General features: G+C 43.1%; 2 protein-coding genes across 2 annotated transcripts in view; both read left to right on the top strand.

Annotated features, from left to right (window-relative positions):
- LOC308377860 (collagen alpha-1(XX) chain-like) overlaps positions 1-17,751 on the top strand; it is a 30,180-nt gene extending 12,429 nt beyond the window's left edge. Inside the window, exons 8-42 of the mRNA XM_080854622.1 lie at positions 1,324-1,443; positions 2,080-2,244; positions 2,602-2,760; positions 3,848-4,017; positions 4,337-4,466; positions 4,817-4,962; positions 5,519-5,648; positions 6,259-6,398; positions 6,831-6,957; positions 7,387-7,526; positions 7,839-7,971; positions 8,315-8,460; positions 8,688-8,817; positions 9,000-9,116; positions 9,985-10,131; positions 10,230-10,283; positions 10,415-10,453; positions 10,583-10,721; positions 11,061-11,203; positions 11,751-11,860; positions 11,952-12,110; positions 12,374-12,451; positions 12,830-12,916; positions 13,021-13,074; positions 13,401-13,496; positions 13,621-13,674; positions 13,837-13,890; positions 14,059-14,112; positions 14,215-14,286; positions 14,546-14,581; positions 14,770-14,836; positions 15,246-15,434; positions 16,025-16,102; positions 16,460-16,621; positions 16,889-17,751. Of these exons, the coding sequence (XP_080710748.1) occupies positions 1,324-1,443; positions 2,080-2,244; positions 2,602-2,760; positions 3,848-4,017; positions 4,337-4,466; positions 4,817-4,962; positions 5,519-5,648; positions 6,259-6,398; positions 6,831-6,957; positions 7,387-7,526; positions 7,839-7,971; positions 8,315-8,460; positions 8,688-8,817; positions 9,000-9,116; positions 9,985-10,131; positions 10,230-10,283; positions 10,415-10,453; positions 10,583-10,721; positions 11,061-11,203; positions 11,751-11,860; positions 11,952-12,110; positions 12,374-12,451; positions 12,830-12,916; positions 13,021-13,074; positions 13,401-13,496; positions 13,621-13,674; positions 13,837-13,890; positions 14,059-14,112; positions 14,215-14,286; positions 14,546-14,581; positions 14,770-14,836; positions 15,246-15,434; positions 16,025-16,102; positions 16,460-16,621; positions 16,889-16,917 (3,854 nt within the window). The 3' untranslated portion in view covers positions 16,918-17,751. The remainder of the gene's footprint in view (positions 1-1,323; positions 1,444-2,079; positions 2,245-2,601; positions 2,761-3,847; positions 4,018-4,336; positions 4,467-4,816; positions 4,963-5,518; positions 5,649-6,258; positions 6,399-6,830; positions 6,958-7,386; positions 7,527-7,838; positions 7,972-8,314; positions 8,461-8,687; positions 8,818-8,999; positions 9,117-9,984; positions 10,132-10,229; positions 10,284-10,414; positions 10,454-10,582; positions 10,722-11,060; positions 11,204-11,750; positions 11,861-11,951; positions 12,111-12,373; positions 12,452-12,829; positions 12,917-13,020; positions 13,075-13,400; positions 13,497-13,620; positions 13,675-13,836; positions 13,891-14,058; positions 14,113-14,214; positions 14,287-14,545; positions 14,582-14,769; positions 14,837-15,245; positions 15,435-16,024; positions 16,103-16,459; positions 16,622-16,888) is intronic.
- An 859-nt stretch (positions 17,752-18,610) lies between these two features.
- dpm1 (dolichyl-phosphate mannosyltransferase subunit 1, catalytic) lies at positions 18,611-21,228 on the top strand. Its single transcript, XM_080853584.1, has 9 exons — positions 18,611-18,754; positions 19,211-19,310; positions 19,394-19,427; positions 19,550-19,626; positions 19,848-19,873; positions 19,985-20,080; positions 20,256-20,324; positions 20,484-20,598; positions 20,710-21,228. The coding sequence occupies exons 1-9, from the start codon at positions 18,627-18,629 to the stop codon at positions 20,812-20,814; spliced, it is 750 nt and encodes a 249-aa protein (XP_080709710.1). The 5' UTR covers positions 18,611-18,626; the 3' UTR covers positions 20,815-21,228.
- The last annotated feature ends 1,068 nt before the right edge of the window (positions 21,229-22,296 follow it).

Genomic DNA, 22,296 nt, shown 5'->3' with positions numbered 1-22,296 from the left:
GACTAGACAAGGCAAGAGAGAGTCCAGCAGATGGATTTACCTGCTTGTGCCTGCGATGCTCCCTCTGTCATTCCCATCACAGCCATATAGGCATATCCCCTGAAATGTTACTAGGTCCTGAGGCTACAGGTGAACTGCATGAGTCAAACACACTTAAGAGGCCAGTCACTGCTAATGTTGGAATAGCACAAATACACACCGCCTGCACGCCTCAGCCCAGCTTATGTGGTGCTCACTCAGTCCGACTAAGGGGGCGTATACCGGCGGTAAAGTGACATCAGTACACCCCCTCTACTGACACACTAATGCAGAAGCTAGAAAATCACAGCGTTTAGACAAATGCTTAAAACTTTTACACAGTATTGATTTGGTTGAAATGGCTGAAATGGCTATGTTGCAAAGTTTTTTGTAACCACAATAATAAGCAGATACTGTCCCTATACTGTAGCTGAGTAGAGATTCAGATGTGTTCTCATTCCTTCCACCCATATTATTTCCCTGTAATAACACTCCCTTTGTAAAACATAATTGGTTTGTTGTGTTGTCTCTCCTCTGGCTGCAGCACTTGCTGAAAGGGAGACTTTATCTGATTTCCCTTGATGGCTCTAGCCTCTCTCTAATATTAGCTTAGCCACTGCATTGTGTCCCTACACTACTTGCAGCGGTTTTGGTATTGCTACATCCTCTGTCTCAAAGCACACTAAACTGTTACCTCCACGCATCTTAGATATAAGCTCAATTTATTAACCTGAGTCATTATCTGATCGGTTTTAGCTGAAGCTGCCAGATGTGTAACACTGTCAAACTTCAGAGGTGTCAAACTTTTATACCTATGACCTATCAATTAACAACATTCAAAGTGTAGCAAACCAAAAATACCTAAACCAATTTCACTACTTTTGAAAAAAAAAATCCTTTTTGAAAATCTAAATACTATATTTTCTGTAGGCGTCACATGACAAGACACACATGACGTCATAGTAGCCGTAAGCAGCCTGGTTACACCTACTGAGTCACAGAAAGACTAACTTACTTAGTGGCAGCTTTCAGCTTGAATAGTGCAAATCTAATCAACAGGTCTAATCTATATGTAACAACTCGTCAGCGGTTTTGGTATTGCTACATCCTCTGTCTCAAAGCACCTTAAACTGTTACCTCCATGCACCTTATATATTGGCTCAATTTATTGTCATTATCTGATCAGTTTTAGCTGAAACTGCCAGATGTGTTACACTGTCAAACTTCAGAAGGTGTCAAACTGTCAAAACACACTGAAAAGTGCACACTGTACTGGCTGAACGAATGAATGTCCGTGTCCATCAGCTCTGTCCCAGTACAGCGGAGACCCTCGCACAGAGTGGCAGCTCAGCAACTTCACCACCAAAGACCAGCTGGTGGAGGCAGTGCGCAACTTCAGATACAAAGGAGGAAACACCTTCACAGGTGAGCTGTAATGCTTGGCAGTGATCACACAGCAACATGCTGTAAGCAACATTCCTGGGTTTATATTAGCATACAAAATGAATACCTCTAAGGTTAATGAGTCCTTACTGGCTCTGTGACGAGCCGTGGCAGGTTTTAGATGCAGTATTAGATACAGAGCAACTGATGACCTAAAGAAGTTTACTTTACGTGTGTGTGGGCCTTTGTTGGAGCTTACACAGCAAAAACGCCAGTGTTGATTTAACACCCACAGTGTTAAATTTAACACCAAGAAAGTGTCTATATGTGTCCACACTAGCTGGTGTTAAAGTAACATTTTTGAAAGTGTTAAAGGATTAACATTTTTTTGTTAACTTAACACCCCATATATGCTTTTGTGCAAGTTCTTGCCTGTGGCTAGTCCTTTTATGTAAAATAATGTGTGTGTGTGTGTTTGTCTGTGTCTGTATTTATGAGTGCGTGTTTGCCTTTGTGTGTGTGTGCCTTTATATATATGTGTGTGTGTGTGTCTGTGTGTGTGTGTGTGTGTGTGTGTGTGTGTGTGTGTGTGTGTGTGTGTGTGTGTGTGTGTGTGTGTGTGTGTGTGTGTGTGTGTGTGTGTGTGTGTGTGTGTGTGTGTGTGTGTGTGTCTTCCAGGCCAGGCTTTGATGCATGTGTTGAATGAGAATCTGAAGGAGGAGGCCGGGGCGCGAGCGCACGTCCCTCGCTTTGTGTTGCTGCTCACCGATGGGAAGTCTCAGGACGACGCGATCGCTGCTGCCAGCAAGCTGAAGAGTGTAGGAGTGGAGATCATCGCTGTAGGTGAGACCTCTACTGGCGGACCTCATGTACTGCACACATCTGGACTAACTTTAAACAGAGTTGCATGCAACGATGCAAAGTTGGATTAATTTGCTTGGGAGGTTTTTTCCCCTCCAACTAGTGTTTTCATTTGAAATGGAGCCCACATATGATTTGATTTTCTTTTGGCAAAGGTCGATTTTTGTCTGTGTTTGTAAAGGTTTCTCTTTGCCTTAAGTAAATATTTGAAGGTACTGTATTAGGTGGGTTCATGATTCTGCACTGTGCCTGTCAATTATTAGCACAGGTGGGTGTATGAATGAATGTGTGTGAACCTCTCTCTCTCTCTCTCTCTCTCTCTCTTTCTCTCTATATAAGGTGTGAAGAACGCAGATGTAGCTGAATTGAAGCAGGTGGCTTCGGCCCCTGAGGACCTGAATGCCTACAATGTAAATGACTTCCCTCTGCTGAGTAAACTGGTGAGCCGACTGGTGCGAATCCTCTGTGGGAAAATGGAGGAACGCAGCAAAGCCAGGCGTGAGTGGAACACACACACACACACACACACACACACACACACACACACACACACACAAACACACAAACACATAGAGTTGATCAGCCTGCCTTTACATCCTGCATCTCTGCTGTGTTGTTTCTACTGCTACTGCTATGATTCAGGAAGAGCAGGTCTAAAGGATTTAGGCCTGGAGGATTAACCACAGAGTAAATGCTGTCAATGAGTAAACATCAGCTTGTTATTATTTCAGGGGTGTAGCACACACACACACACACACACACACACACACACACACACACACACACACACACACACACAAACACACACACGCAAACATATGCACACTAACACACACACACATATATTTCCCCGCCTCCATCTGAACTTGGAAGACCGACACAAAATTACTAGGAAGCCACTTCTCAGCACACTGTTCTGGTGAAAACTTAAGTATCACTTGGCAGGTCTGTCTCTCAGTGTGCTTGTGGTTGTGATAGAAAGCAAACACAATGGCAGAGGCTATTTCAAAAAAAGGATGTGAATTGTGACGTCTGCACTGGGGGAAAACTCAAAGCTGTGAAGTCCTGTCTGGACTGTCTGTGGTCTTACTGTAAATCTCACTTCAAAGCTCATAATTATGAAAACCACTTGAGTAAACCATAGGTTTTGTGAGATGTAGACATATTTAACCCGGCTATCTGTATGTTGTTCCTTCAGTATCTTTTATGGGTTTTGTGACCGCATGTCTATTCAGTTATGGCTGCATGCTATTTACCATCAGCTCAGTAGAGAACATAGAGAGCAGAGAGCAGTAGAGAGCAAACGCACCTTCACTCACATACCTACACTCTACACACACACACACACTACACACAGACATACAGGCATTCACATTCACTCATAATAAAACATATTCTTTTTTTATTTAAACAGAAAACATGCATTTAAAAAATCCTATATTCACACATGCTGATTCATATACAGTACCTACAATGATAACACACACATATTATTATATCCATGTTGCTATTGTATCCATGCCGACTGAGAGCCTATCTATGTGTGTGTCACCTGTATGTTTTGGTTTATGTGTATTCTGGTTAGGAAGGGAACGACCCACCCAGGTCCCTGTGGTGTCGTACCCGAGCCCCACCGACCTGCGCTTCTCTGACCTGGGGTCCAGGGAGGTCCGGCCCAGCTGGACCCCACCCTCACGCTGGGTCGGCCAGTACAGGGTGGTGTTCCACAGCACGGAGGGCCAGACCCCACTGGAGGTGAGAGAGAGGGAGACTTTGACTGGACAACTTATATCTGTCTTTCCAGTTGATAGCTCACTCAACTCACAATTTATCTGATGCGTAATCAATTTTTCATTATACTAGAGGCTCCAGTGCCTCAGTACCTTGCTGTTATGTCTGGTCAAATTCCCTGAGATGGCAGATATTCTATATTTCACAGCACTACAATATCACTGCTCAATGAAATTACAGTGTCTTAAGAGTTCTCCCTAGTCCCTACCTTAATATTTATTATGAGAGGCCAGTTCCTGTGTTCTTTCTCTGACTCATTCCATATTCTCATTCCGATCCTCAGATGGTTGTGAACGGAACCCATTCCAGTGTTCTCTTGACTGGCCTGTCCTCTCAGACGCAGTATCAGCTGTCAATCTTCCCTGTCTATGAAGACAATGTGGGGCCTCCTCTGCGGGGCACCTTCACCACCTGTAAGAATAAGCAGTTGATGCAATGTTGTATAAATTGCTACCTTTTTGCAATGTTTTTTATTTTTATTTCTCCTTTCACCCCTACTCTCTCTCTCTCTCTCTGTTTGCCCTTTCTTCCTCTCGTCTCATCAACTCTCATTTATTTTGTCTTCTTCCCCTCACCTTCTCTCTCCTCTCCTCTCCTCTCCTCTCCTCTCCTGTCCTGTCCTGTCCTGTCCTGTCCTGTCCTCTCCTCTCATGTCTTCTTTTCTCTTCTTTTCCCATTCCTCTCCTTTCACCTCTATTTCCCCCTCTCTTTCCTCCATTTCTTCCATCCTCCGTCCTTTTCTTCCCTTTCTCTCTCCCTGTAGTGCCACTGGCCATGCCAGAGAGCCTGGAGCTGACCCCTTCCTCCCCCACGAGCCTGAAGGTGCGCTGGAGCCCTGCGGTCGGGGCCACCCAGTACATGGCCCTCTACTCCACCCTCACAGATGGAGAACCGGACGACGCTAAGGAGGTAAGGCAGAGGAACTGGAAGATTTCCTGTGGTCATGCCAGGTGCTTCTTTATTTAATTTGAACACAACATACATGACCACGCTAGAATAAAATGTCATGGGACTGACTGAAAAGCCTGTGGTATGGGATAGAATGTGTGTGTGTGTGTGTGTGGGGGGGGGGGGGGGGGGTCAGGGATTATGCCTGGCTGCATTTATGCATGACCTGTTTTTGGGTGCGTTCATGGTGTGTTTCTCTTCTGTATTTGCCCTTATGCTAAAATGTCTAATCGAGTTTCTCTATGCCTCTTCTGGCTATGTATGTATTTTGTGCTGTTCAATTATGAGTGTCTGATTGAAGGTTGCTATGTATGTCTTTAGTGCTGTTAGATTATGATTGTCTGATTAACGGTAACTCTGTATGTCTTTAGTGCTGTTAGATTATGAGTGTCTGATAAACGGTGGCTGGATGAGTGGCTCTACCTCAGGCGGAGGGTGACCATATGGTGCTCTTGTTTGCTGCTAGTGTAAAACAAGTCGTAGTGACAGGTCTCCCCGTGTGGCTTCTCCTCCTCAGGTGAAGTTCGGAGCAGATCAGACAGATGTGGAACTGGAGGATCTGATGCCAGCCACTGAATACTCCGTCACGCTCTACGCCCTGTATGATGATGACCCCAGCGACCCCGTGACCGCTGTTGCAACCACCTGTAAATCACTCAGCTCAGACACGCACACACACACACACACACACACACACACACACACACACACACACACACACTGACACAAATAACACACTCAAACAGAAGATTAGTGAGAAGTAGAAAGCCAACTGGTAAATATGGTAGTAATGCTTTTTTCAAAGGGGAGGGAGCCCAGATAATGACAGTGATAGTGGAAGGCTGATATAACTGTTATCAGAGGCCATCTGGGTTTACTTTACAAAGTGCAGTTTTGAATGTGGGTGGATTAAAAATGGAGTTCCAGTTATCTTTGTTGTAAACGCTTATTTACTCTGTAATACAAGCAAACTGGTGATATTATGTAAATCTGAACATGCAGATGTCCGCTCTCCTCTCCTCTCCTCTCTCTCCTCCCTCCTCTTTCCTCTCTCCTCTCCTCTCCTCTCCTCTCCTCTCCTCTCCTCTCCTTCTCTCTCCTCTCCTCTCCTCTCCTCCCTCCTCTCTCCTCCCATCTCTTTCCTCCCGTCTCTCTTCTCCTCTCTCCTCTCCTCTCCTCTCCTCTCCTCTCCTCTCCTCTCCTCTCCTCTCCCTTCTCTCCTCTCCTCTCCTCTCCTCTCCTGTCTCATATCCACAGTTCCTCACCCCCCTCCCTTGAGTGTCCACATCCCCATGGTCAGCCACAGCTCGATGCGGGTGAGCTGGGTGCCCGGTGCAGTGGACGTGCCCGGGCACCGCATCGTCTGCGCCACCAACCATGGCAGTGACGCACATCAGGTGAGAAGAGCTGTAAAAACAGGCAGGCGGGAAGTGAGTCCTGTCCAATTTACACGTTATCAGGATGACTTATGCTGCTGAGATCAATCGCTTCAATACCGGTACAGTGGTGTCGACAGCTGGAAACTGTGGCTGCGGCCTGTGTTGGTTGTTTCTCTGAAGCCCTCTCAGTGTGAACTCTCACAACTCCACTGTGCTCCTGTTGTTCCTGAGGTGTACATTTCTGCCAAAACACCTCCTGAATGCTCACTTTCTTCCCTTTCCCAGTTCCGCTATAGAAATAGACTGTGATCATCATTAGATTTAGATAGAAATAAATATCTAATATATCTATTAATATGACATTCAAGACATTACACTTAGTCTCTCTGTTATGCATATCTCTCTCTCTCTTTCTTTCTCTTTCTTTCTCTCTCTTCCTCTCATTGTCAGGTGGAGGTGAAAGGTGCCAATTCTGTACTGCTGCAGAACCTGTCATCTCTCTCCAGATATTTTGTCTCAGTGCAGTCACACTATGAGAAAGGACTGTCAGCACCTGTCACAAACAATGCAACCACACGTGAGTCCTTTTTGGACTTTAAATGGTTATCTCACACAATCTTTGAATAGTGTCACTGATAAACCATTCAGAATATGTCGTTGTTCGGTGACCATTTTTATTAATAAAATGTAAGAAGGGCATTCACTGACTAATAACACACTTAGAAATTTGATTAATTGTTTCCTAACATGTATTGGTGACACAACATTGTAGCAACATAGCATTTATATATTATTGAACAGCAACTACTACAAACTATTTATACTGTTGAACAGTATCAAGTAAAATTCCCAATTAGATTCATGCCTCGCTCTGGGTTATTCCATGCTTGCTTGTAATTTGTTTGTATTGTACCTCATTTGCAAGTATTTGGGTAAAAGCCTCTGCTAAATGACTACATTTAAATGGAAACGTAAATGAAAATGTGAACATTAATGTTTTCCTCAGTGAAAGTGCCGCCTCCCTCAGACCTCAGGGTCACCAACTTCTCAGGAAGTGACATCACAGTGAGGTGGGAGTCAGCGGCTGATGATGTTGTCTCATACATGATGAAGTGGATCCCTCTCAGTGGAGGGAAGCTTCAGCAGGTGAGTTAAAATGTCTCAAGAAGCCTTTTAATTTCTTAAGGCAATAATGGAATTCCAAGGGACCATACACAACTAATGTATCCCTTACCTGTACTGTTTGATGTCTTGAAAGCATATGAATAAATGTAAGTAAACAGACACAACGGTAAAAGGTAAACGAAAATGCCTTGCAACTCATATCATTATTTTATAGCATAATTTTGTAGCCTGCTGCCTCTGTGCCTGTACCGCCTGTCTGTATAACACTACACTGTGTGTGTGTGTGTGTGTGTGTGTGTGTGTGTGTTTGTTTTCCCTCTGACTGGACTTCAGCTGTCAGTGGCTGGGCAGAGTGAGGGAGCCATCTTAGAGGATGTGGAGGATAACAAGGATTACCAGCTCTCACTGTCTGCCCTCTACGCTGATGGAGCTCAGAGCGAGGCAGTGGCCATCAGATACAGCACCTGTGAGACACACATCCAGTGCATACACCACACACACACATGCACAGACACACATGCACACACACACACACACACACACACACGTGCACAAATGTACTGTATGCATATACACACACACATTAGGGTACACTTATACAGAAATGAATACAGCCACACGTACCGGCCCATACCGGATCATTCCTCACATATATACACATACGCAGCAGGTACCCCTTGAACTTATTGTACAATAACAAACACAAACCCCCCTCAACTACAAGAACATGATTTTAGAACCTTAAGCTTCTTGTCCTGGTTTATGTTGTTGTGTAGAACCTAAAGCTTTTTTTCCTGGTTCTGTTGTAGTGTCTGGTGCGGGTCCCAGCAGTGTGTCCGTGTCAGAGGAGACCGCAGTGAGTCTGCTGGTCAGCTGGGTTCCCCCTAATGCCCACGTGCAACAGTACCGCGTGTCCTTCACCACTATCACAGGAGACACCCCACGAGAAAAAACTGTGAGTGTGTGTTCCTCAGTGTGTGTGAGTGTGTGTGTGTGTGTGTGTTTGTGATGAAAGTTGTCTAACTATGAACAAGGCAGTGTGACAAAAGGTACAAAAAGGTGCTGCAATAAGGAGACAGATTCAATTAATGAAGACTTGCATTGTGTGTGTGTGTGTGTGTGTGTGTGTGCACGTGTGTGTGTGTGTGTGTGTGTGTGTGTGTGTTTGTGTGTGTGTTTCAGGTGTCTGTTCCTGGCACTGAGAGTCGTGTGCTGCTGCAGTCCTTGGTGCCTGACACGCGCTACAGCGTCCTGGTCACTGCTGAGTACCGCGGCCGAGAGGGAGGCAGCGCTACAGCACAGGGGAAGACTGGTGAGGCTCTCCCTCCCTATCCACATCACTCAATAACACTATAGTTGAGTCATATGTGGAGAGATCCTGTCTGTTATTCTGTCTGTAATGGCACACACACTTTGTCATCCTGGTCCTTGCCATGCACTTGTCATCTTATTTCTTGTCATCTTAATACCCCCCCATCCTCTCTCTCTCTCTAGCCAGTCTGCGAGTGAGCAGTGTGAGTGTGGTGCGCTCGGACCACTCCAGTATGTGTGTGTCCTGGAGGCCAGTGGCTGCCGTCAGCAGCTTCCGCGTCCTCATCCAGGCCCTCAGAGGTACACACACACACACACACACACACACACACACACACAAACACACACACACTTAACGCTTATAGCCCGCTCAGAGTCCTGCTGGCCTGCTTCAAATGGGAGGTGATAGTGTCTGTGGCAAGACAAGCCTTATCGCTGCCTTTAAGGGAAGTCTCATGCAACTCGTCTTTCAGTTTTTGTATTACTGTAATTAATATAATTAATAATTAATAATTAATATACCCCCCATCATCTTAAGGACAGCTGTTCAGCTTAAGCTTTAAAATGTTTGTTTGTGTCAGAGCTCACATTACACGCATGTAGACGCAGTCAGCAACAGTCTTTGGGTCAGGGGTCTTTTTCTCATGCTGGCCGTTTCAAACGTGGGGTCCCTCCAAAATCTTTACATGTCTTCCATAATGACTCTGGCGCTTCTCAAAATGTTCATCCAGCAACCAAAAGGTTGTGTGAGTTCCATGCTGGTCGGAAAGTGTCTTCTTCCAATGTGGCAACGATTCCCCTTCAGTGGCATGCATGTGTAAAAAGAATCTATTTGTCTGTATTCCTGCGTAGGTTGTTTCCATAAACGGCATACAAACTGTGCAACACTCTTGTAAGTGGCTAATAACAGATAGATAGTGGTAGATACATTCTTTGAACTTGCCATCATTTAGGAAACAATTTTTAGTGAATTGTTAAAACTCCATATAGTCCTCAACATAAATCTGCTCTATTTTATCTTTGTGTGTGTGTGTGTGTGTGTGTGTGTTTGTCTGTGTGTGTGTGTGTGTGTGTGTCTTTGTGTGTGTCTCTGTGTGTGTGTGTGTGTGTGTGTGTGTGTGTGTGTGTGTGTGTGTGCGCGCGTGTGTGTGTGATTGTGTGAACACAGACAAGCAGATGAATCAGGAGGTGTTGGACGCCTCCACCAACAGTCACTGTTTTTCTCAGCTGCAGCCCGAGACTGTGTATCGCATCAGCGTGTACTCCCGTCTAGAGACAGTAGAGGGGGCTGCTGTTTCCATCCTGCACTCCACAGGTCAGACCCTGTCTTCATATCATTTAGTTTCCTGCACATGCAAATTAGCTGTTAGTTTCCGCTAATAAGAGCTAATGAAGAGTTTTATATCCTGACAGCTGCGGCCCCAATCAGGATCCCCATACCGAGAATATTCTCCACCCATACTGGAGGTGAGGGTCATTCAGCCTGAATACAGCCTCAGAAATTACTCATATGTTTTCTTTTTTCTTTCTTTCTTGTGTGCTGTTTTAAATATGTATGAAGCTTGTGTGTAACGTGTTTTTTTTTTTTATTTCTACAGCGTGTCCTGACTTGACAATAAGAAACAACTTAGTAAAAGGTATGGACCAGCTTCTTCATCGTTTCATCAAGACATTGCAGAATGTCTTTGTTATTTTTATTTTCTGTGTGTGTGTGCGTGTGTTCGCGCGCATTTATGTGTGCGTGTGCGTGTGTGTGTGTACTGTAGGGTATAACATGATGGAGGCATTTGGCTTGACCAAGACGGCTCACTCTTCAGTGGAGGGGGTGGCAGCTGAGCCCTTCATCTTCACCACACTGCCCAGCTACACCCTCTACAGGGACGTCCAGCTGACCCAGAACACAGGGTGAGAGAGAGAGAGAGAGAGAGAGAGAGAGAAATGTATAACCAAACTACAGGATTTCCCTTACTAGCCTAGTCATCTATAACCAAACTATAGGATTGCCCTTATTTGTCAACCTTTCTAGCTCACATATTTATCAGCCTTACAAGCCTACATACTTTTCAGCTTTATAAGCTGACATGCTCTGTCAGTTGCCTTTACAAGCTCATACAAATGGTGTATCCATACACTGAATTCTAGTCAAAGGTCTGTCTAGAAGGAAAAGACTGTAGTGCTCTGGTTGTTTATCTTCCAAGTTCGTCCCTTATACTGTACCTCACTGCTCTGTGTGTGTTTGCTCAGCTTCATCCACCCAGCAGGCATAGTGGCAGAGCACACCCTCAGCATGGCGTTCCGCCTGCTACAGGACTCCCCTAGAGAGCCCTTCGCCCTGTGGCAGCTCACAGACAACGACTTCCAGCCCAAGATGGGGGTGGTGCTCGACCGTGAGTCAAGAGGGGAGTGGGATGGGAGCGGGATTGGAGCGGGTTTCAGGGTTTATTGGGATTTATCAGGGAGTTTGACAGTTAGAGGTCAGGCTATTGGTAGATTGATAAATGGGTGGGTTGGATTGATGTATGGATGAATGTAAGGATAGGAGGATGGATAGAATGATTAATGAAAGGACATTTCAGATAGACTGGTAGACAGTTGTCAAATTGAAATACAGAATTATAAAAAATCATTAGATTACCTCTCCTGGGCAGGCAATATATTGTACATTTCTTTGATATGCTTTGTCTAGTAATATCCCGGTAGTACCAGTATGTTTTACTTACGGTACACACAGGTATATACAAAGAATGAGGTTGAAAGCAGGTTGCTTTCTTTTTGTTCTGCATTGCCTGTTTTGTAGAAGAGCCTTGTGTAGTTTCTGTACATTCAGTTTTACTGGCCAATTCTAGTACATCGTTTAAAATGGGGTTTGCTTTTGCACTCATTTCTTCTCTACCTGTCTGGATAAATTGCTGAGTCATTCTTCTCTGTTTTTAGCTGAAAAGAAAACCCTGCTGTACTTCAGCCTGGACTACAGAGGAGAGGTGCAGGAGCTGACCTTTGACCAGCCTGAGGTCCACAAGCTCTTCTATGGCAGCTTCCACAAGGTCAGTGTTCACTGCAGTAGTTACCCAGACGCCAGGAAGGAAGGCGAACATCAACCAGTAATTCCTGTTTTACCCCCTCTGTGTTCGGCAGCTTCACTTGTCTGTCAGTCAAGTGAGCGTATCCCTGTCTGTGGACTGTGAACCTATTGGGGAGAGACCGGCCCGCCCTCTCGGAGCCCTGCCCACAGATGGCTTTGAGATGCTGGGGAAGCTTGTGAAGACACGAGGGCCAAACAGTGGCTCTGCCTCGGTATGGTTGAACTCCAGAACCATCTCTAGACCATGTAGTGCAACACTGGTGATACAAAAAACATGCCTAATTAAAGCCATACAAGACTGTGTTCAAAGATATCACTGAGTTGACTCTTAGTCACCTCAGATAATACACTTGCATATTTTCATTTAACAGATGGTTTTATCCAGAGCAACGTAGAGCACTGTGCGAAAATACCTTTTTTTGGGCTGCAGTAAAGGTGAACGGAGGTGAGATAATGATCTGTGTCTGTCTTGCAGTTCCAGCTGCAGTCATTTGAGATTGTGTGCAACACCTCCTGGCCCTCAGAAGACACCTGCTGTGACCTGCCTGCTCAGGTACATAAAACAGACAGGTGTTACTATTTGTTTGTGTGTGTGTGTGATTCTTTATGTATGTGTGTTTATCTCTTTGTGTGTGTGTGTGTGTGTTTGTCTGTGTGTGTGTGTGTGTGTCTTTGTGTGTGTGTGTCTTTGTGTGTGTGTGTGTGTGTGTGTGTGTCTTTGTGTGTGTGTGTGTCTTTGTGTGTGTGTGTGTGTGTGTGTGTGTGTGTGTGTGTGTTGGGGTCATGGATAAGTCATGTGAGACAGGAACAGATCAGATTCACAGATACATACAAGCACAGAGGCAAGTCATCACCTGTTGGATAAAAACGACAGCCAGGTGAGAGACCAATGCTGTTCTTTGTTGTGATTGGCTGGCTTTGCGTGTTGTAGAGGGATGAAGAGAGCTGCCCTGCACCGGCCTACGCGTGCACCTGCACCTCAAACACGCCCGGGAGACCAGGGGACACGGGGCCGCCTGTGAGTGTGAATATTCATAGTGCATTCATCGTGACCTTAGACGATCCCACTCATAATGGTGACTCTAAATGCTCCCTTGTTTCACCTGTGTGTGTGATTCACAGGGTAAGCCAGGTCCACGTGGGGAGAAAGGGGAAAAGGGTGAACTTGGCCAAAAGGTGAGGTGGCAAAACACACACATTCATGTTTTGTGGGTGTGTGTGTGGGTGTGGGTGTGGGTGTGTATTTCATTATGTCTTTACACCGAGGCTACGTTTCTATACGCTGACTAATACACTGAAAACTATGTGTGTTACTAGGAGACATGAAAATATGAATACATAAAACTCTGTGGAAAAACTCATCTCATTATGATAGACCTTCCTTCCTTGACTATCCTCTCATTGCATACACTCTTTTTATGTGTTAACAATTAAGCCTCAGTGTAATTCAGTGTGAAAAATTGTGGTACACGCCATCATTCTCTTCATCTTATTTTGGACAGGGAGAGATGGGCCCTCCAGGTAGGGTGGGTCCAGATGGAGTCCTGGGGCCCATCGGTGCTCGAGGCCCTCAAGGCATCACAGTCCAAGGGAAAATGGTAAAAGTCAGATTTGTTTTGAGAGAAGTACAGTGTGGTCTTGTAAGTTTGTGCATTCTTGTTATAACTGTCTCTCCTCACGACCGTATATGTTCTCATAACTGCTTACACATCTCTCCGCCAGGGACCACCAGGCGCAAGAGGAGAGAAAGGGGAGGCGGGAAAACCAGGAGGCCAGGTGAGCATGGCTAAAGTCACATGTCACCCACCTCTGTCAGTCCTCAGCCAATCAGATTCTCTGGACGATTTGCTTGAATTGTGCAAGACAACTCTACTGTTTATTCTATTCTAGTCGTCCTGCATTCATCCTTTTCTTATGCTTTTGCACTCCTCCTCTCAGGGGTTACCAGGCCCTCCTGGCCTACAGGGTGCTGAGGGGAACCATGGACCTGCGGTAAAATGACTTTTACAACATTCTGAGGCACAGCCTCCTTCACTCTGCACAGAAACAGACACGCATGTAGCCAAATACACCTGAAAAGAGCTTTTGTCTATAAGATGTACGACTGCATCTTGAGATTTGTTTTGTGTTCCCCTTCCCTTTAAAATCTCCAACATGTAGGGAGTCAGAGGTGTCGAGGGCAACATGGGATCCCCAGGCCTTACTGGACCAAGGGTAAGGCTCCGACTTCAAGATGTGTGGAAACCAATAAAGATTTTGGTCATATATGGTGACAGCTGTTGATTGGCCCCCCTCCCCTTTGCCTGTCTTCCTCAGGGTTTTCAGGGTATGCCAGGCCACCCTGGGCCAGTGGGTGGCAGAGGACATATGGGCCCAGTGGGACCTTCGGTGGGTACAGAGACCAGAAGTTTCACATGTCTAGATTGGGTCATTTTTTTATTATTCATGAAAATGCAATTTGCTGTTTTATTTTACATTTTGCCATTCTAAAGTACCATTCTAAAGTACCATTCTAAAGCACCATTCTAAAGTACCATTCTAAATTACCATTCTAAAGCACCATTCTAAAGCACTATTTTAAAAAACTTGGTGTATCGCTTTGGAATATTCTAGGGGTTGTATTAATCTCATCCTGTTTTAATTCTAGGGTCTCCCAGGAAAAAAGGGGGACAGGGGAGAAAAGGTGGGTTATGAACTGACATCAAAAATAATCTCCCTCACTAATTCTGTAATGCCATGGCACCTAATTCTACCACATTGAATTAATGGACTGGGTTGTTTGCTATTCTAAATAGAATTGTTTCAGAATAATGTTTGACAGTGATCACCTGAAAAAGCTGTGAAAATGTAAAGTTCTTTCCAATGTTTTAGGGGGAACCACAGTCTCTTGCCATAATATATCAGCTGGTGACAGAGGCCTGTGAAAAACTAATGCACAGTATGTACTAACTAAAACACATATGCACGCGCGCGCGCACACACACACACACACACACACACACACACACACACACACATATACACACACAGAGACAAAGACACACACATAACACAGACAAAGACACACACACACACACACACATACACAGACAAAGACACACACACACACACACACACACACACAAACACACACACACACACAGAGAGACACACACACACACACACACACACACACAAACACACAGACACACACACACACACACACACACATACACACAGACAGACACATACACACAGACATTCATTCATACACACACACACACAAGCAAAAGTGTTAAATGTCTCTTAAATGCAGCCCATGATCAGTGTTACCTTGTATGCACATTGATCAACTTGTGACCCTCCAGACGAGGTTCTGAAGCTGGACTCCTTCCTGAATGAGATGAGTCGGAAGCCCGTCCCCATCGAGGAGCCAGTAGGTCCACCAGGAGAGCCTGGCATCCCAGGGTCCAAAGGCCCGCCAGGTCTCAGGGGCGGGCAGGGACGCCAGGGAACAAGAGGGACGCCAGGGAAGTCTGGCTACCCAGGGGAACAAGGTGGGCCATTGGGACATTAATCCAAGGTCCACTGAACAGTAATCAGTACTCTGTCAAACACTTGATTAAGCAACTGCCTTAGGCATTGGGCACTTATGATGAGTGACAGTAATGACAGTATTTTGTGGAATAGTCACAATGGAGTTGCTATAGGCATAATGTATTTAAGAGGTGCAATTAGGGATTTGAATACAGTGTTATTCTCATGTGAAAAACTATTGTTTCATGCTACTTGTTATGAAAGCTAGTTTTAACCCTAGTTGTTAATATATTGTACATTTACATGAACGTATATTAGAAGTACACTGTACTTATTAACGTTAACGTTATATTTAGAAAGTGTAACCAGATTAGATTAGATTAGATTAGATTAAATTACAGCAGAATATATATAAAATAACTTGAATTTTGAAGTGCCCAATACATATATACAGTATATACATTAAAAATAACTTGTTTATCATATAAAGTCAAACTGTAATGTCATGAAGAAAGAACTAGTACTACCCATTTCATTAGTATAGGACAAGCAGGGGACAGAAGGGTAAATAGGGCTGGTTAATCATCATTGTGTCTGATCCATCAACCAGGACAAAGAGGCCCTTCAGGAGAGAAGGGCAACGTGGGTGCCAATACACAGGGACCGCAAGGGATCAAGGGATTTGCTGGTAATGTTCAACCTCATGAGCAGTTTTGTCTTTCACAGGTTGAGGTATTAATTTGTGTTAATATAATTTGGAGAGAGCTCAGCATTTAATACCTCTTCACAGATTTTCACAGACTTTACAGTTTCAATGTTCTTTGACAGACATTTGAGTGATTCAGCATTTCCTTGACCACTGTGTGTGTGTGTGCGTGTGTGTGTGTGTGTGTGTGTGCGTGTGCGTGTGCGTTCGGTGTGCGTGTGCGTGTGCGTGTGCGTGTGCGTGTGCGTGTGCGTGTGCGTGTGCGTGTGCGCGTGCGCGTGCGCGTGTGTGTGTGCGTGCGCATTCGTGTTTGTGTGTGTGTGTGTGTTTATATTTTAGGTACTCCTGGTGAGACAAAAGTGGGTAGTCAGGGATCCAGAGGGGATGATGGCCAGCAAGGCCTACCTGGCATTGCAGGTGCTATGGGTCAGGTCGGAGAGATGGGCCCCCCTGGCATCTGCGACAGCAGCAGCAGCTGCAATCCAGCGCCACAGACAGCAGGTCAGTGGTATTATATTATAAGAACCCTTAAGGAAGTTAACGCACCCCAACAATTAAGCCGATTGTATGTTTAGACGACCTTTGAGTTTGATTTTGAAACCGTTTTTGCTTTGAAACTTGTTTTGTGTCCACATGAGGGCATGCCTGTGTCTTCCTTCTGTTTTGTGTCCACATGAGGGCATGCCTGTGTCCACCTCTGTTTGATGTAAATACACAATGTTCCAGTTCCAGTTCCAGTTAAATGCTTTTCTTTGTTTTTTATTTCAGAGGACCCGTACTATGGATACCAACCATGAGTGGAAGGGTTCGAAGTAACAAAATAGAAAAAGGAATTCAACCCCTGTTCCTACACAATGTTAACCATGTAGGGAGACATGGTCTATGGACAGACAGAATGACTGAAGCTGAACAATGCACTGCACAGACATGGCATGACATACCTGTTCAGTGGCTGGACAGGGGTCGTATCTGTTCAGATTAAGTGCAAGTGTGATGGAATGGCAGGAAAATCTGCAGACCTCCCATTCTGAGTTACAGTGGTATGATATTCAGATATGCCATATCTGTGAACAATCTACAAATCTGCGACGTTGTTTGATGACAAAATATGCCCACAAAGCCATCACAGTTAATGTTGAATATTTAAATGCTGACTTAACCTTTGTGTGGAAGTGTATTCGTAGTACAGAAAGATGATGTCTCTTTATTTCAAAATGAGAAGGCAGTATATATGTGTGGTGTATGAAATGACATAAATCTTCGCACTGATAATGTTTATATTGCTCATCAGTTTATTGAATTATATTGTTTTTTTATTTATGTACTGTTGTGTGTCCTTTGCAAATTATTGTAAAGCTGTTGTCATCTCTGCTATTCATTTATTGTTTTTTTTTTAAGTTCAGTTCAAATTAATTTTGCTTGTTATTATAAAACTAAACTGTGAGACTTTTTTTCTTACTTACTGTATGAACATATGTTAAGCATATATTTAGAATTAATTTGATGCCATACTAAGTAATTGTATAATTTGGTTACTTCTAGGAATATATTGTATTTTGAAAAGTGTGTGCTATTACAAGCTGCATTGTGTGCTTTTCTTTTGTAAATGGCCACTACAGTCACCACTATTTTTAAACCTACTGGACATTTCTTCAGTATTTGTCATACTCATCCAAAGTCCATAGAGTCGTGTGTGTGTGTGCGTGTGTGTGTGTGTGTGTGTGTGTGTGTGTGTGTGTGTGTGTGTGTGTGTGTGTGTGTGTGTGTGTGTGTGTGTGTGTGTGTGTGTGTGTGTGTGTGTGTGTGTGTGTGTGTGTGTGTATGGACCTGTTTCTCTACCTGTCTGTGGATGCGGGTGCATTGACATATGTGTGTATGTGAAAGAGAGACTGACTGAAAAAAACACTATTTTTTGGGGTATTGCCTGAATAAAAACATTTGTACAAAAAATGTATTGGAGTTTATTCTGTGAAGAATGCAAATACATGATGACTGATGAAAAAACAATTACTACAGTAGGCTAAGATAAATATACTTCAGAGAAAATAGTTTTTACACACCATAGTTTTCACTTGACACCCAATGGCAACAAACTAAAACTGATCTACCTGATATCTTCCACAAAATCTTTTAATCTACAAGTAGTAGGCTAGGGTATGACTGGCACTGCCATTTGAAATACTAGCACTGTAAACAATTTGTAAGGAATGAAACTTATATGTAGTAGGTGTCATATTTTTTTTTTTTAATTAACATACGGTAAGCAAGGATGCTGTCATTTTACAGGAGGCTATATGAGGTTTTGGATTTTGTCTGTCGTGGCTATGTGGTTTGTGGTAATGTGGGCCCATATTTCAGAATGTATCGTTTTATGGGGAAAGTGTCTGCCGTAATGTACTTAATGACGCCATCTAGCGGTGCAAATTTCCTCGGAACCAAGTGATGTTGATGGTACGGACACAATATCTTGTAACGCCTACATCCGCCGGTTTCTCTACATTCCAACATGGCAAGTAGGAAGAGTACCAAGAAACAAGACAAGGGAGACAAATATTCTGTGTTATTGCCCACTTACAACGAACGAGAGAATTTACCTCTTATCGTGTGGCTTTTGGTCAAATACTTCGGCGACAGGTGAGATGGCTGGCATTTTGGTTTTCGCACCTTCAACTGCACTGACAGATAAGTAGCTTTCGTGGCTGAGTTGTTATGATGACCTCACTCAAAATTCACTTCAATTTGTTGAATGATTCGTTAATATGTAGAACAGAATCGTCCCAGTTTCCAGTCAATGACTAAACTTTCATAAACATTGTAATGAAATGCTTATTATATTACTTAGGGAAATGTATTCTGTCTGCTAAGTTAGCTATATAGATATGTTCAGTTAACTAAATTAGGTGTCACCTGAATACATGGGTGTGTAAAAGCTACATTTAAGGCCTATTAGTTTCAGTAGCTTACTTGCCTTTTCAGTAACTAGGACAGTGATGGTGGTCTGACATCTTGTCATCATGATGTCTTACAGTAAGAAGTTATTCGTACATTTCGTGGCCTATTCTGTTTAATTATTCAATTTGTATTGTATAGTGGATATGACTATGAGATCATTGTCATTGATGATGGAAGCCCAGATGGGACACTCCAAGTTGCTGAGCAGTTGCAGAAAATCTATGGCGAGGACAAGATAGTGAGTAAAAAACTATAATTGTTACCCTACACCTAACATTTGAATGGTTCTGAATGTTGTTACAATTGCTTTTTTCTTGACAGCTACTCAGGCCCAGAGCAAAGAAACTAGGATTAGGTACAGTTTTTTTTTTTATTCAGTAACATTTGCCATTTGACAAATATGATATGTTTGACAGGGTTGAACACATACAACTCAGTAATGCAACTCAGTAATGCTTTATCCTTTTTTCCACATAGGCACTGCTTATATCCACGGCATTCAGCATGCCACTGGCAATTTTATCTTCATTATGGATGCTGATCTCTCTCATCATGTAAGATGATTTGGGCTATTATGGGCGATTATATACCTACACTACTTCTCATAAATGTTATGAACACTACAATGATATGCCAGTTAAGACCACATTTGCATTAGGGAGCTATACAGGTGTTTGCTGACAGTAATCAGGAGCATAGACCAAAAAAAGTGCATTGATGTCAGTGGTGGAACTAAATATACAGCAGGTTAAAATGTTCTTCCCTTCTGTTCCAGCCTAAATTCATTCCAGAGTTCATAGAGTAAGTCCATCCTTCTGTCTCTGCAAACCACGTGTTTGTTTTGTTCAAGGTTTAAGTGACACATGCTGTCCATACTGCATTTCTCAGTGTGTTTTTGTGTGTGTGTTGAAGTTTACAAAAAGAAGGTGGATATGACGTGGTCTCTGGCACAAGGTACAGTGGAAATGGGGGTGTGTATGGATGGGATTTGCGCAGGAAGCTTATCAGGTAATGACCAGGGACTGCTTTTCCCCTCTTTCCCTCATTTCAATCAAATTCTCTGTTATTTTACAGTAGGGGTTGTTTAACCACATACTGTACATTTTGGTGGAATTTTTGAATTGGGTGCTAAGAATGTCTGTCCTTCCTCCCTACTCTCTCTGTCATTCCTCCATCATCCCAGCCGAGGAGCAAACTTCATCACACAGGTGCTCTTAAGACCCGGGGCGTCCGATTTGACAGGAAGCTTCAGGTGTGATAATTGTGTGTGTGTGTGTGTGTGTGTGTGTGTGTGTGTGTGTGTGTTCTCTCTCTCACACAGTCACAATCCTATAGAATATAATTTTTCGAAGTGTTTTGTGTCTTCACATAGTACTTATATTATGTAGTCTCATATCTGTGTTTGTTTCAGGCTATACAAGAAGGAGGTGTTACAGAGCTTGATAGAGGTGTGTGTGTCTAAGGGCTATGTATTCCAAATGGAGATGATTGTGCGTGCCAGACAGCTGGGATACAGTATTGGAGAGGTAAGACCCCATGGAATAAGTCCCCCTATATCAAAACTCCTTTGTACAATAATCCTGGTATATATGCATACGTACTGTATTTGATGAATAATGTTGAATACTTTTCAATAGGTTCCCATCTCATTTGTGGATCGTGTTTACGGGGAGTCCAAGTTGGGAGGAAATGAAATCGTGTCCTTTGGGAAAGGACTTCTTACCTTGTTTGCAACAACATAGACTAAATTAGTCATGAGGCATCGCTGCTAAAAGAGCTTAAACGGTAGCTGGTTTGCATAGTGTCAGTTCAAGATTATTATTTCATAAATTATAACTTCCAATTGTGTATGGAAAGTTTAGAAGTTTAGTCGTCATATTGGCAGTGGATTTTTATGTGTGAAATAAAACGACTGAATTTCCAGGATACTGTTTAAAAATTCAATAAAGCTCCTGGTAAATCAAGTTTGAATTGCACTTGCTCGTCGTTTGCATTTGTTTTCCACCTGTCCGTCCTTTACTGCAGCTATGAAGGCAACTGATCGGTTGGTGTGTACTAGACATTATGTGACAGGAGCCAAAGAGATGCAAGGTGCTGTATTGTAATAGACACATTTTGAATAAAATAAATCCTGTTAAATTAATAATGACATCTATTCGTGTGATGAAATGCAGTTTATACTTCTGAAGAAATTGTCTGGTCAAAGACATGTTTGCTATAGAATGAAAGTGCACTGTGCAAACTGATGACATTATCCACTTTTTATTTTTCAAATATGTCTTTGAATCTTTGCTCCTTTTGGAACATAAATTATCTGAATTAATTATTGATTGATATTTTAATCATAATTATGACATTCTTCATTATTAAGCAGATTAATATCATTCAAATTATGTCTGTACTGGCAGTGTAATCACAGCAACCAATTAAGATCTATTTTAGGACATACCTGGAATAAGCTTGTAGAATATGCCTTTCTTTATGTCCAGTGGGATTTAACAAGTGTGTGAAGTTATCTTTATATTTCACTAAGGGTGAGCATAACTGCGTTGGATGTTTTTTTCATGTAGTCCATGTCCAAGATTTTTCATGTTCGTAATGTTTCCATTTATGTTACCACAATTATTTAAAATAAGACTCATTCAGAGATATCATTACGCTTCATATTGCTCCAGCCGCAGTCTCGTTGAATAAAAAAAACATCCCTATGAGCATCGATTTGCTCAGGCATTCTGCTTTCATTATGTGTTTCTAAGAATGTTATTGTCACAGCTGATCCTTAGGGGAGTTACAACAAAGTGCCATAGACTCAGTTTGATATCCTGGTATTGATTGTGCGTCAAGACCTGACTAATATCTGTCGGGGCAAGTTGATCTCCCCTCTTTTCTTCTGGTGTCATATTGACTCATGAGCAAAGGTTATTAATGACCATTGTACAATAGGGCACATCCAAGCTTGTTACAATGTGAAACCATGGTGTTTATCCATCATAACTGACATTGTTCATAAAATCATTCTCTAAATAAGGACTTCCGATTACTCAGGGCTTTGTGCTTGTGATTTGCCTCTGAAACAGATGTGGCTTGTAATTGTTTAGACTTCTGTTGTTTTGTAGGATATTCAGTATACCATGGTGCTGATAAACACAAGATGCCATTTTGCTTCGTACTGAGTACTGATGTCAGAATTAAGATTTGATGATTTATATCATAATATTTAATCA

Source organism: Sprattus sprattus, assembly GCF_963457725.1.
Source record: "Sprattus sprattus genome assembly, chromosome: 16".
In the NCBI taxonomy this organism is placed as follows: Eukaryota; Metazoa; Chordata; class Actinopteri; order Clupeiformes; family Clupeidae; genus Sprattus; species Sprattus sprattus.
This window is presented reverse-complemented; position numbering and strand designations above follow the sequence as displayed.

What these genes read in the sequence shown, in the direction of transcription:
- dpm1 (XM_080853584.1), top strand. Translation starts at nt 18,627, where the DNA reads ATGGCAAGTAGGAAGAGTACCAAGAAACAAGACAAGGGAGACAAATAT. An exon ending in TCTATGGCGAGGACAAGATA is followed by an intron (nt 19,311 to 19,393) that starts GTGAGTAAAAAA and finishes TTTTCTTGACAG; the next exon opens with CTACTCAGGCCCAGAGCAAA. An exon ending in TTGCGCAGGAAGCTTATCAG is followed by an intron (nt 20,081 to 20,255) that starts GTAATGACCAGG and finishes CCATCATCCCAG; the next exon opens with CCGAGGAGCAAACTTCATCA.